This window comes from Limulus polyphemus, unplaced genomic scaffold (assembly GCF_000517525.1).
Source record: "Limulus polyphemus unplaced genomic scaffold, Limulus_polyphemus-2.1.2 Scaffold600, whole genome shotgun sequence".
Classification (NCBI taxonomy): Eukaryota; Metazoa; Arthropoda; class Merostomata; order Xiphosura; family Limulidae; genus Limulus; species Limulus polyphemus.
In genome coordinates, this window is record NW_013666210.1 from 7,571 (window position 1) to 23,000 (window position 15,430).

Below are 15,430 nucleotides of genomic sequence, written 5' to 3' on the forward strand. Positions count from 1 at the left end.
GAAGAAGTGAATACCCACTTGTTAGAACAAGTATGCATGCTTTTTTGTTCTTTGGATTTAATAAACATGGTGTTAATTTTCCCAAACTTTTCTAGTCTTTTCACATTCAGATAACTCCAAAATTTCCTGATTGACCCTGCAGTTATTAGTAGCTCTATCGAATAAATTTGGTGAAAATATCACACTTGTATAATTAGTCGCGAGGTTAAGCGCCAGCCCAAAGTGCCTTGCAGGAATAAACATACTAAAGTAACAATCAAAGCGTTAAATAATCCAAACAAAAAATAAGCACAAGATATAAGGGCAAATATATCGTGTTATATAATACAAACATGATTATTATAAAAAGCTACAATGAAATTCATCAGATTACATTCAACACTGTAAAAAAGTAACCAATAGACATTGCATCAAAAATGAAAATGAAGAAACGAATATTAACTAATCATCATTCTATACCAACCACTACTCACCAAATTAATTTGCAATGATGCAAAACCTTCAAATTAATCAGTACTACTCAAAAGTCACTCAAACTGACTTACATCCAATCAGCATCACCAGGATAGAAAATATCTTCTCCATGTTGGTATTAGGAGCAACATTGCCAAATCCCACACTGGTCAAGCTACTGATGGTGAAGTACAGTGCTGTAACGTATTTGGCTTTGATGCTGGGTCCTCCATGGGAATTGTTGTAGAATTCATTGGTGTCGTTGGCTAGGTGATCCAACCAACCTATTTTGTTTTCCATTATGTTGCGCTCTGCATTTCCAATTGCATACCAAATACAGGCCAGCCAATGTGCTATTAGTGAGAATGTAGCCACAAGCAAAAGTAACACTGCAGCTCCATACTCAGAGTAACGGTCGATTTTCCTGGCCACCCGAACCAATCGTAGTAGACGAGCAGTTTTCAAGAGGCCTATCAGTGTTGTTGTCTAATAAAAATAAACCCTGATGTTTTACTATATCAATGTTATTTTGAACAAAATTCTAGACTTCTTAAACATTTAATATACATATGTATTTGTTATTAAAATTTTAAATAGCAGTATAATATTGTTTTAGCATGTCAAATAATTCTTTCTAGTTCATTTATGTTGAAAAAATGCATACAACCAACAAAATATACGTTACAGGAGAAGAGATCCGGGACATCTATTGGTGCATGTCGTTCACATTACTGCCAACATAATGCTGAAAAGATGTATTTTTAGGTTAAGAGTTAAAAATACAAAATTTATATTATGGTCATTAATTGTGCAAAGAAACACTGGAAAGAGAAGTCTTGAATTGAAGTCACTGCAAAGGTATCCTAGAAATATATGGTATATCAAATTATCATACAAAACCAAGTTAACGGGTACATGTGTTGAGCAATCGCAATACGAAGACATTATAAGAATAAATGTACAATAATATTTTTGTGATGTTTGAGAACTGTACATTTGTTAACTGTAACTTTTTATGTATTATTAACTACTTGCAAATGTCACTTAGTGAAGAAGATAAAATACAGTGGCATGTGTCTTGTTAAGGACTAGTATTTAGTTCACGTAAGAGCTTGATCCTGTTCTTGAAGGTTAATACTTCTCCAACAACACATAAATTAGGTTAAAAATAAAATGATGGCACCAACATTTCACAAAATATGCTGGTCCATAGAGACATCATTTTGTTTTATAACAGAAAAACCTTAGTAGATCTGGAAATACTTTTCTCCGAGTATTGTAGGGAAGAGTTGAGGCAATCGAGTGGAGTACGACATGTGGCATTTAGTATTATTTATGTGCCCTGTCCGAGTAATAATATGCTTGTACGTTCTAAAAGAAATAGACCAATCATGGGGTTGATTAACTGTAGAAGAGGCAGTTGGAAAATGCAACACAAAATCAGCCTTGCAAGAAGGAGAGAGAGAGTCAGCTGCGAGATTCTGATTCTTGGTACTCCCTTCTCTGAAGCTTTGGCCACAGTTGAGTAATATAGCCTGAAGACGAAGTAAACGTACTAATAACCTCTGCACCACTGGGTTCATTAGTAGAATATATTTTCCGTTGATAGAAAAATTAGAGAGCAATAAAAAGTCAGCTCTTCCTGAGGCACAAGACTACTATAAACTAAAATGAACGACCAGAAGGGGAAAGCAATGTAATTCGAAAAAATTCCAAATAGGAATTATCAATAAGCCCTGAGAATTCTCAGATTAATGAAATTTTATTGTTAAGAATATGTCATCTTTGATTTAAGTAGGTTGGAAATTTAAATCTAATCAATCATAAACTTGTAACTGAAAAAGATAGTCAATGGAATTGTTTAAAAGAAAATTGATTAGGCTTAACCAGCTAATTAAAAAAAAAAAACGAACCACTTCCACCATGCATACACTCCTATTAGTATGACTTCTATTCAGAAATAACACAAGTTTCTTATGTATATGTTAATAAGTTTGAATATACTAAGAGAAATTGTCCTAAAATCAAAATAATTTCCAATTATTTTCCTAGTTCTGAAATTTGTATATTATAAACACTTTCGAAATTTCATATGTTCAACACACTGTCTGCCACTTCACTTTTAAGTTATACCACAAAGTTAACTTAAATAAACAGTACGAAAAACAAGTAACCTCTGAGTGTAAGAAATTTCTTGTCTACAAGACATGTCAGGAAAAGTCTTAGAAAACTCATACTAGTTTTTAATATTCGTTTCATCAATTTGAGAATTAAAATACTTTCTTCAATTAAATCGTTTAAAATTCAAGTTCTAAGTCATCACGAATGAGTAAGATACATACCTTCTACTCCTCCACGAAACAAATGAAAGAGAAAAAAAAATGCCGTTAGTTAAGAAAAATATTTTCTAAAACAATAAATAAGTGAAATAGCACAAACAGCAGAAACTCTAAGATGGGTCTAGAATATAGTATATTGCACAAATATGCACAGAGCTACGTTTGCTAAGTATGTCTAACAAGTCCAGGTTTTATAAAAATTCGTGATTGATAAAAGAAATCGCTAGTAATCGCATATGATCAAACATTTCAGATATTGGCCAATTTACATGTTTTGTTTTCTTCGAGCTGGCTAACCCTCTATGGAAATGTTTGTGTTGTTGAATTTTGCAAAAAACTATTCGAAGATTATCTGTGCTAACTGTCACTAATTTTGAAGCAATAGATTAATTAAAGGTAGTTACGAGCATGTTCGCGATGGGTTTTGACAGCGCAAATTGCGAGTTGAGCGCCTTAACCAGTAGGCTATGCCAGGCTGTATTGAAATGAAATTATTTTACTGCATTTTTGTAAATAAGAACAAAGAGGGTCAATCATAAGAACTTCAATAAGAACAAATAACATATGCTAATGCAGTGCCTTGCATAAAACCGTAAATATGAGCCATAATGAATTAATGAACATTCAACAATGCAATGCTGCCATGGCTTTTATACGGCTGAAAGATATCGTCAGAAAGGTTATTCATATTTCAAAATTGTTAAATAATGTAGAGCAGATGGGCACAATCATGAAAGAAATTAAGCTTCAGTGTTCTCCATGGAAGTACATCTCTTTATAAAACTGTCTTCAGTCTTCTCCATGGCAATACATCTCTGTATAAAACTGTCTTCAGTGTTGTCCAAGACAGTACATCTCTGTAGAAAACTCAACTAGCAAAAAGTTTAGGTCAACAACAAGCTTGAAAACCATGCCCCCAACTCAGTTATAAACAATGCCATTGTCTGCAGCACGCGAAGACTATACTTACAAAAAGAATCCTCTGATCTAAAGAGCTACTGCAATGATGATATCATATCTCTTATCATTAAACAAGGCCTTTGACACTAACGAAGGTTCACAAGCTTTCAACCACACCTCGAAATAAACGCTTGTTTCCACGACAAAGATACCAAGGAAACTGAAATCACAGAAGTTCTATTCAAATACAGACTTGTCAAGTCTTCCGATGCAGCTCCACTGGACTTTTGTTCATTTTGTCCGCTTATATATGGACTTGGAAGCTGACGTCCCTAGAGTGGAGGGTCTGTGGAAAGTTCATCAAAATGTGTGATCTAAACCTGACCTCAGCATCCTTCGCAAAAATTTGCCACAATGGAAATTACATATCAGGCAATGATGCGTAATCATGGTTACCAGAGAAAAAGTAGTTAGGACATCATGGGGCCTGGAACGTTGTTCTTATCAAATGCGATTAACTAACAGTAGTCTTACGTTGCGACAGTGCCCAAGATATCTTAATCATCTATTTATTATTTATGGATTTTGAAAGTTGTTCTTTATAATATTTGATATATGTTGCGAGTTTCATATAGTTCTTTTATGCCTTACAACTAGCTTATCAATTAAAAATTTATCATAAATACTTGGCTTATTTCAGGAAATGGATAACATGTAAATTAAAACAATATGCTTTAAAGGGACAGCATATTGCTATAAAAACCATTGTTCATTTCAGCCTATATGGGAAATATTTGAGATATTCTCTTAGTTTCATAAGTCCGTTTGGGGCCACCAATCATCATCTTTGTCAGTGTAAAATGCTGGAGAATCGGGCATACGAAAAAGTTTTTAAATTGTTTTATCACTTTAGTTAGCTTATATGGTTTTAATTTGTCGAGTGGTCACTGACGTAAGATGAACTACTTGGGACAGGAAACAAAAGAAATTAATATAACTTTGGCTAGTACAATACAACAATTCTTTACTGTTTGGATACATTACTATAATTTTACTGCTTTCTGACTAATAATTTCGAATTAAGACTGAAAAGTGGTCATGTTAATGAGAGTTAAGTATGATGTTTAGAAATGTTATAAATTACCAATAGCAAAAGTGCAGATGATACGTCAATAAGAGCTTGAACATTTCTATAAGATCATAGTTAACGTTTATTTAACTAGTATGTACTGAGATATAAAGCATGTTCTATTTTTTCAAGAAGTTTTGGTGACAGAATTTTGCAACAATATTTCTGTTTACCACAGATAGAAAAACACAACATGCAATTTACTGATAATGAAAAGTTTTATCATTTTTAAGAACAATGAAGATTTATATATATATATGCTACTCGTACCTCGTCAGTCTCGGATCCGAAAAGCAGAAGATCGAACGGAATGGCTGCCACAAGATCAATGATGAACCAGCCACGAAGGTAATGCACTGCGATCCTGCTTGGATGACTGACCACTTCTTCGTTGGAGTTGACGTATGTGGTGCGAAAGTTAATGAGTATATCAATTATGAACATGACGTCGACTATAAGATCAATGATGACAATAGGGTCATCACCATACTTCTTATTGCGCTTGGGTTTGCTCTCATTCAGCAAAAACGCAGCGACATATGGGGTGAAGATGGCGGTGTAGATGACCAGAATAAGAATTATCCAATCCCAGAAGGCCTTAAAAGGGGAGTAGTGGAGGATGGTCCACTTGTGAACATGAGGCTTCTGGATCTTGTATTCTGGAAGGACATCAGTTCCCAAAGAAAGAACCTAATGAATAAAAATAGTTATAAACTACCCAGAAATATATTAGAAAAGAAACCTGAAAACCTAGAGCAATGTCATCACCAGCAGTTTAACTGCAAATGATACTATTTTGGTACATGAAACGAAAACAGTTTATATAAAATAAGCAGAGTAAAAAACTCGTTATTACGATAAAACTAAAAAGGAAGATAAATAATACGATGACTTTTACATTTCTATACATCGTGAGGGAGGATTTGTAAACATACCTGGTTTTACGTTTCAACAATCGCAAAAAATCGAATGTTACAAGTATGTTAACTCAACACGTTTCTGTTCGGTACAACAATTCAATTATAAAACTTTTGTTACGTTATTCTGCTCAGTACTCTAGTAGCTAAGTATTTGCAATAGTTAGATTTAGTTTTGAAATTCACAGAGTTCATACAGAAAAATATACTCGATATACTTCCGCAGAGTCCCCGAAGGTATTCCGTTTCAAGAGTAAGTAAAACCAAAACTAAGAGTAACAAATATTTGTGTTTCTTGCTTTTGAAGTTAATATGTCATGTTGTGTTGTAGCCTACAGAGAGCATAATTCTTCTCATGATTCATGGCATACGCACGTTTTACTGATGTCACGACAGTACAAATTAGAATGTTGAGCGTCCCTTATGTGACGTAATTTTAGTGCCAATTGACTGACTGACAGACAACACTACTGGAGCGAGTGGTTAAAACAGGTGACCCCTCCAGGCGGTTTTTGTCCCCCTTCAGGGGAATTACACGTCAGGTTACAGTGATAAACAACTGTGGTAACAGTTCAGATTATAAGAACACCATAAGAAAAGTTCAGTTGTTTCTACATAATAGTATCCCGAAGCGTGATGACTGGAATTAGATAGAAATTTCGAAAAGTACAGTTGACATCAACAACCTTTGTGTGCCCGCTTATAACTGAAGAACCGCTCGAGTGATTGTCACCAAACCTGGTAGATACCCTTAAAGCCACGAGGGTTAATCTGGGAGGCAATGTTCGGATCTGAAACACTACATCACCACAGGAGGTCCTATATCCGGTAATAATGAATAGACCCCCCACTCCCACCCCGGCGCATTCCACTGTGCGCATTAATAGTACATTGTTTATCACCTTAGATTTTGCTGTTTCATATAATCTTTCTATTTATAAACAAGTGCGATTAAGTCTGAAAGTGGTAACAGACAGTAGTTGATTGGTGGTTGTTTTTTTAAAGCATTGTAAGTTCGTAGACTTATTGCTAGAAAAATGTAGACAATAATGAAACCGTTCTTTACACAATGTTATCTATCACATTAAAATCAACTATAGTTTTATCAGAACTGCAGAATACTATAAACTTAAAAGATTCTAACATTGAATGTGTTCATTCGATCAACGAAATACATTAAGCAATCTGAGGGTCGCGGGTTCGAATCCCCTTCCCAACAAACATGCTCGCCCTTCCAGCCGTGGGGACGTTATAATGTTACGGTTAATCCCACTATTCGTTGGTAAAAGAGTACCCAAGAGTTGGCGATGGGTGGTGATGACTAGCTGCCTTCCCTTTCACTGCTAAATTAGGAACGGCTATCGCAGATAGCCCTCGTGTAGCTTTGCGTGAAATTAAAAAAACAAACAAACAATTCTATTAATACTTTGGAAAACATGGATGACTCATTTTATTACTCTGGTTGATCAGATGGACAAAATGGTTATGTATATAAATGTACTCTGCTATTACACACACACAAACACAATATGTAATAAAACATCTGTTCACAAACTACTCAGTAAGTTATGCTTTATTTATTGATGTTTCAGCGCAATGCTACGCTATAGGCTATCTGCGCTCTGCCTACTATGGAGAATCAAACCCCGGATTTTCCGTAAACCTACCGCTGACTCACAGGAGGACTATTTTTTATAGCATTTGTTTACAAAAATTAGGCTAGCCTCGCAACAAAACGTTCCTAAACAATGATCTATGAATATTTATTATTGGGAGATACTTTAAAATCACTATTTTCTTGTCTTCCTTACCAGACAGAATTAATTTTGACCGGACAGCATATGGGAATTTTTTAAGTTAAAATGGACGACACTGACATAAGGATTGCCACAAAAAAAAAAGTTACAAAGAGAAGGTGATTTAACAGTTTTCGCCTTCTATTTTTTTTCAAAAAGAAAAAACTGTAACATATAAAGATATCCGTGGACAAGACACATTTAAAGAGAAGCATTTCTAAGTGATCGAATTATATATCTACATATATTAAGACATGAATATATTTAAAAAGTTCGTTTACAAAGACTATGTACTTAGAACTACTCCTGGAATATATTATAGCCGCTCACTAAAACATCAGTCTAAATACCTCTTGTTTGGTATATCGAAACTGTGTTTGCATGCGGAAGTAAGACAAAATATCTTAATAGCACTGCATCATTCATTATATCACTAAGGATTCTACCCGTTTCCCCCACATCAAATTCTATAGCACTTGAATATTAATGATCCCGGCCTTGGTATTGGATTTACAGATCCCAGTCATTAGGAGACCCTGATCACGGGGTGTTTGTTACGATGTGCTTTGTCGAAAGTTTGTCGCTTAGCTTGTTCTCTTCAATGACATCATCGGCCTTGATCTTCTCTCTGCCTCTTGGCCCTCCAGACATTTCTACAGTCTTCATATCCGCCATAGTGAAATATATGATCAATCTTTCAACATTTATCAAATTCACGATCTCGGCAAACAATTTATCGCGAAGGGGGATATTAATATACCTAAACACCACAGTTTGGGAAAGTTTCTTTCCTTTAAAAACTAAATCCCTGTCATCGTTTTTATCTATTACTAAGGGTGTCATAAATAGAAACTACGTAGATAGTCGAACACACGTTGTTCGCCTAGTATTTCATGGGACATCTTTACAGACATAAACCATAATTAGTTCGAAATGTTTCATTTATTTTTACCATAAAAGAAAACATAATGTCGTACAAAGACCGATTAAACAGCTGTTCTACGAGTGGTTCATCATATTGTTGTAATTTTATGAAACCACAAGCTTCCTCAAAAGAACATAGACAAAAAATATTAGAAAAAAAATATCACTAAATAAAAAAAGCTATTGAACTTTTTATTATAAGATGGCGTACGTGAGTTACTAGGTTATATAGTGTATTCTAAAGCTTTATAAGTTTTGCATATAATAATAACAAATTAGGTAGTCATAGATCGTGAAGACTGTTTTGCTCTATCAAATGAATTATAGTTACTGCTGGAACTAGGTAGGCGCTAGGCCTGTTGAAGAAATATATTGATGATCGAAAATAAGAAATCTAGGTTGTGGATATTCGCCGGTTTTCAATTTTGGGAAGCTCTGGAAAGCTGAAAAGCAGCATATACATAGGAGATACAGCGACAATGCTAGGTAGCTCTTCATATCTAGATTCTGATGACCTGTAGAAAAGAAAATCCAAATGACTTTTGTATTGATTTAATTGTTTAGAGAGAGTGCTAGGGCACTCTACGATACATTTACAAAACTGGGCTTTGCTTTCTAGTTTGCTTGTTTGAATTTATGCACAATGGGCTATCTGTGCTCTGCCCATCACGGGTATCGAAACCCGATTTCTAGCGTTATAAGTCCGTAAACATACCGCTGTCCTATTGTGGGGGGGGGGGACAATTGCTCTCTAGACTTTTATCACAGCTACAACGGTAGAAGTAAGCCAGTCCGGTACGCGTAACGATACGAATGTTATTGTCGGTACGCTGTACTGACAAATCATTTTATGTTTCGACGTATTGTAACGGTTTTTACCGATATTGCTGGGTGTTGTGAAAAAATACGACACATAAAGCTTCATAGCTTTTCAGGTGAGACGCATTCATGTGATTTGGGGAATATTTTTGATTCCATTCTAATTAATCTTAAATTGACCTTATTTCTATTACGTGTAGTAGCTGTTAGTTTTAACACATATATTCAAATTTTTGAAACCTCGGTTCGCATAAATTAGCAGTAGTGATTTGTATAAAATGTGTAAATGGATGGGTGCAAAACACTGCTACCTTTTCGGTTACAAATTAGTTATTTTCACCACTGCACAGATGTGTTTTACTTCTGATTGATAAGAAATTCAAGTTAAAAGAAACCCTTACAAATATGTAATATAATAGTTGTGAACAAAGACATACATAATACATTATCGACATTTACTTATAACGAAAAAACTAACATTTTGAAGATAACAATACATTCCACAACTTGCCACTAATATAACTTTAAAGTACATTTTCTAATCTTCGCACAAGAAGTATATAAAAACAACGAAATAGCATTATTTATATGTTTCACATCCACAGAGGCCTGAAAGTACAAATTCGCATCTTAAATTTAACACACTACTTCTTACTGGCCTATGAAACGTTACAAAACGTAATGTTGCATTGTAAACATTCACTAAACACACTATTGCCTACTTACTGGCCTATATAGAATTATATTATATAATGTTGCATTTAATGAACAAACGCTAAACACAGTAGAGGCTGGATACACAACCACTTCTTACTAGCCTATACAACGTTATACAACATACTGTTTAATTATAAGAAAATAAGCAACTAATAATACACCAATTCTATACAACTCTACAGAAGTTAATGTCGCAAGGCAAGAACATATACTCAACACACATGGGCAAGGGCATCATTTGGGAGGGGAGGCTACCCCCTCAAGCTCGGAAGAGGACCCGTAGGACAATTTCTGTGACACTTTTCTAGTCAGGCCAGACTAACCCATATACGCAAATTACGTCATAGCACAAGGCCCACAGCTTAACTGGGGAAACTCAAGCGAGGTCGGTCTTCTTTGACGCCTTCCCCCCAATCCTTTTGTGAAATGACGCTCCATGAGACGCTGGTAATGGACTATTTACTGACCTATACAACATTACAGAGCATAATGTCGCATTGCAGGAACACGCACGAGAGATTGGTATTACACTACTTACTGGCCTGTGTAATGAATGTTATTGCTCTAATGGTCAAAAACACACGTCAGTAGCTAGTCACTAATTTCTGTTACCGTTAATTTAGCCACTTTTATTTATTTAGTAAAAAAAAAAAGGTCAGGAGAAGAAGAAATTTCCTGTAGTACTAAAAGTCCAGCAAACCTTCAACAATAACACAAAAATTACGTTCACACTTGCCTCATAATACTTTATATAACGTTCATTAAATATGGAGTAGAAGATCAATAAGTTGATCGTGGATCACCTTGCTTCACACAGAGTTAAGCTGTTTGTGAAAATATTAATACTGCTGACGAAGAGAGAAAATTTAGAATTGATCATGGATGACAATATAAAATATCTTGTAGAATTCTATTAAGTGTTTGTAAATTGCAGTGGAATGAGTAACTAGTGCGTCTGAATGTAAACATACCACCTTAAAAGCGAAGGGATGCTAGTTACGTTTTCCAAATATTACGCCACTATATGCTTTTGGTTTTCTTAATATAGAAAGAATTCTTGAAGAACATTAGATAGCTATTAGGTTCATTCTAGGTTTATAGCTCCGTAATAAGACTTGAATGTTCGCTCTAGGGTCAAGAACAAAAAATAATACAAGATAAATGGTTTAAAACAACACTTGGGTAAAACATCTATTTACAATTAAAATGAATACAACGTTAAAATCATTACACAATGAATAGTTATTAAAAACAAGAATTTGCCTTAAAATAATACCACATATGTTTCGGTGTCCTAAGACACCGTTTTCAGGAATAACGATAAAGGTATGGTTAGGACTTACTCACATAATTATTTACATACCAATAACGCCATCTAGGCTTAAACTATCCAGAGTTACAAAACATTCGTACAGTACGTTATTATTTACAGACCTAGACCAGCTTCATTGTTTAATACGACATCTTTGTTTTTAATAACTATTTTCTGTGCAACGATTTTAACGTTGTATTCCTTTTAATGGTAAATAAATTAAACAGATATCTAAATTTGAGACAGATAAATGTTGGATTTGTTTGGTTGTTTTAGAATTTTCACGCGAAACTGCATAAGGGCCATCTACGCATAATCATGCCTAATTTTAAACTAACAGACTGAAGGAAAGGCGGTTAATAAACAGTAACACACCGCCAACTCTTTAACTATTACTCTTGTCTAGCCGGGATTTGGTCGTCATTGTTATAGCGCACCCACGATCCCACAATTAGGAACCATAAATCCTCGAATTCATAGTCCAGGTGCACTAATTACTAGGCTACACGAAGACTCAAGTGTAGAATACATCTAAGAGTTCAAAACAAGGAAAAGGGCAACATTAATACATTTCAGAAATTAAATAAAAATGTAATATGACTGTATATCAAATAGTTTTGTATGTGGAATCTTAATCTTCTTTATCCTCTGAGATATTGAACGGTGACATTGGTATTTGTATGAAGACACATTGTATTAAAATTCATTTACGTATTTCAAATGCGTTAAATATTACATTCTGGTCGGACAAAAGTAACATACTGACATTCGTAGTTATATCTACTTTATCAAGCTTTGCGCCTGTACCACAAGGTAAAAGGGGGGGGGGGAGGCTTCAAAGTCCTAAATAAAAACTTTCGCAAACACATGAGAAAATTGAAATTGCAGTAAACATAAAAGAAAAAGTACACAAAAAGCTTCACATTTTGCATGAACATAAACACTGTTCGCTGCATTATTATACCACATTCATATTTAATTCATTCCTTTGATGAGAGAAAAAACAAATACAATTTCACATATGGTGTACTAATCACGGATAATATGTTTAATTTCAAATTAATAAAGCAGATTAAAAATATCTTTCTTACATACAGAGACACCACGACGAAAAACTATAAACTGGATGAACGCAAATTTGTGAACAACAAAACAATTCAATTGCAGAGACTGGAAAACATTGTTATAGATAAACCTACCGTATCATTTGTACCGGTATTAGTTACTGTTGACTCTCTTGAGGATCTTCCACTGGCGCTGCGGACTTTATGTCCCCAGTTTTTAATCCTCTGGTGGACGACTCGAAACATTTGCGTTTTGATACCAGTAAAGATGAAAAATCAGTTGGACACAAGGCCTTTGCAGATTAGTGCCGTTTTGATATTTCCCCCAAACGAATGATATATTACTGTATGTAACTGCAGTCTCAGTACAAGTTTTATTTTTTTGGCACGATTTTTAGAAGTAGCCAGAAACTTGCGTTAAATCCGTTATCAGGGCAATGTATATAACTCAAATGTAAATAAAAAAAATTTACTAAAAAGTTTGTTTCTGAAAACTCTGCAAAGAACAGGAATTTCATTTTGAAAACTACAGTACGAAGAAAAAAAGAAGATAAACTACATTTGGGAATCAGGTTGAAACTAATTACAAGTTCACGTTTTCAGGTATATAAGAAACCCATCTAAAATTGGGCAAATCGTAATTTCATCGGTAGAGACTCTCCAGTAATGATGAATCCAGCGACATATTCCTATTCTACAGACTGTAAAATAAATGTTTAAATACCGTGTAAATTTTAATTAAAATTGTAGTTGTCAACAAACGACACTTTAGTTTAACAAGCTATAAGGACGTAGGATTAAATCAACTACTAAAACACACGTAAAATATAAAAAGTGGATATAATTGAAGAGTAAGCCTAGCGTTAATTTCTTATAGCTTCAGTTTCAGAACCTAAAGTCCCTGAGCTTCAGAACAATTGAACCAATACCCTCGAGAAACCGTAGGTGTACAAGTTCGATCTGTCTACTCTTCAGGCTGGCCCACTACAACAAACGGTCCAGAGGTTGCAACTCGAAGAAAATATAGTCAAATCAATATCTTGCTTCTATTTAGCCTAGTATTTTTGTAGGTAGTCACCTCAATAAATCATGGCACACACACGACCTTGCACTGTACTGTTCTATATAAACAATTATTGCAGAGGAAAAACTGTAACTTCACCATTGGAACATAGGAAACATTTTGATTAAGAATTTGAAATATTAACAGACGTTTCTGAAAATAAGGCACTGTGTTATGACGTTTCAACACCAAACAATTGAGCAAGTAGCATTCTCTTAAAGTTAAATCGCATGATGAACGTAAAATTCAGTTTCGTGAGTTCACCTAAAAATAAATCACGTTATACATTTGCTGAAATTTTCCATTAAATTTCATTTGTTTTTCTTAATTTTAATTGTTCTTACTGGTAGGCTAAAGTACAAAACGTGAAATGAACACTCGCTCGAACTCGGGGACGGGCTCCCCTTTATAAAGGTCAACATAAAATAGGAACGTCTCTAAGCGAGATTCGCTGTGACTGCAACTTGCAAGGCTTCCAGCATATTGCAACAGTCGATACTGTCTGTGCTGCTGTACTCCTGGTGGCAAGAAAACCTTGTGTAGTTGTTGTCATAGCAACTACGTGAAACAATTTCGTACCAGTTTCAGGTCAGCGAAGTTAACAATTTGCTGTGGCAAACGTGTAATACACACAAAGAACACAGTGAATACACGTCAGTTAAATAACAATTTTAGCAATAACGAAAAATATTGGAAATTACTATATGTTTTAGAATAAGTTCAGTTTGTTTTTCGCAAAATAGCTTCAATTATTCATCCTATATTAATTAAGCTTGTAGTCTTATATGTATTTATCTTCAGTTAACTTCTCCAACAGTTCTATAGATCAAACTTGGCCTTTGGACTTAAGAAGGCCCGTGGGATTTCTTATCTGTATGACATAACCCCTACCAAGGGTTGGGGGCTAAAACACCCTCGGAAGGTTATTCAGGTGTCATGTAGGTCTAAGAGTGGGTTTTTTGGGAAGGTAAACTCGAATCTGGCATCGGATGTTGTGCTTCTGATCCCCTTCTGGATGCCGGGAGCGCCATGTTTGAAACGGTGTTCATAACCCCCACTCACAAGTTAGTGGGATTGACCGTCACATGATAACGCCCCCAGAACTGTAAAGGTGCCCTGTGTACCAAGTTATCAGGTACGGACCTTCTTGGAGTAGATATAGAAGCAATTGGAGATAATGGAGAAGGGCACTTGATCGGTTTATAGAAACCCTTATGAATTATAAAGCGGCCTTTGAACACCGCAACGGTGGGTGGATATTTTATGCTAGTGGACCTAAATGAGATTTTCAGGAATTACTGAATACTACGCTATTAATACTATATTAAATTATTTACTAATTACTGACACTAAGATCACCATATTCATTCTCCCATTAAAACGTATTTGTAATCAATAAGTACAGACGCCTCTGACCGTAACACGGGACGTATAATGAGAGAAGATGGCCCCAAATTGTCAAAGTATGAGTAAAATGAAGTAAAATAAACCGAAATGTAAATTACGTGTTATTTAGACAAAAATCAACGATGGACATCGCGTAGTGTTAGCTGGCACGCATCTTTTATTTTGGTTCACCTTGCATTTATTGAATTATACATAGGAGGGGAGCTTCGTCCATCCACGCTCGTCTAAAATAGTTTCTTGCCGCAATATTGAAATTCAAGCCAGCTACAGTGGTGTTTGTTCTTTTAGAGTAGTAAAAAATTAAGTATTCAAAATGCATAAATCATATTACACCTCCGATACCACGCCCACAAGTCTGCAGCGCAGTAAATCGATAGTACGCTAGGAGAACTAAAACTTCAGTGCTTTGAGTTAGGGAAAGTCACGTTTCGGTAAAAAAAATATTCTATCTCTGTATATATATATATAGCATATTTCGCATGAATCCCTGTGTTTCTAATCTTGGATGCAAAGTTACGAAACTTGTATTCATAAAGATCTGTAACATAAACATTTAGTTTTTACTGACCTTACATTTATATGTATATGAT

General features: G+C 34.9%; 1 protein-coding gene across 4 annotated transcripts in view; it reads right to left on the reverse strand.

The window, feature by feature from the left end:
• Nucleotides 1–390: 390 nt before the first annotated feature.
• Nucleotides 391–15,430, reverse strand: part of LOC106459387 (potassium voltage-gated channel subfamily H member 2-like) — a 161,533-nt gene continuing 146,493 nt past the window's right edge. For 3 of the 4 annotated variants that reach the window (XM_022385858.1, XM_022385857.1, XM_022385855.1), the window contains 3 exons: nt 5,092–5,511; nt 2,796–2,798; nt 391–939 (listed from right to left, as the gene is read on the reverse strand). In XM_022385858.1, coding sequence (XP_022241566.1) covers nt 532–939; nt 2,796–2,798; nt 5,092–5,511 — 831 coding nt within the window. In that variant the 3' untranslated portion in view covers nt 391–531. The remainder of the gene's footprint in view (nt 940–2,795; nt 2,799–5,091; nt 5,512–15,430) is intronic. The other variant, XM_022385856.1, reaches the window with a different exon arrangement.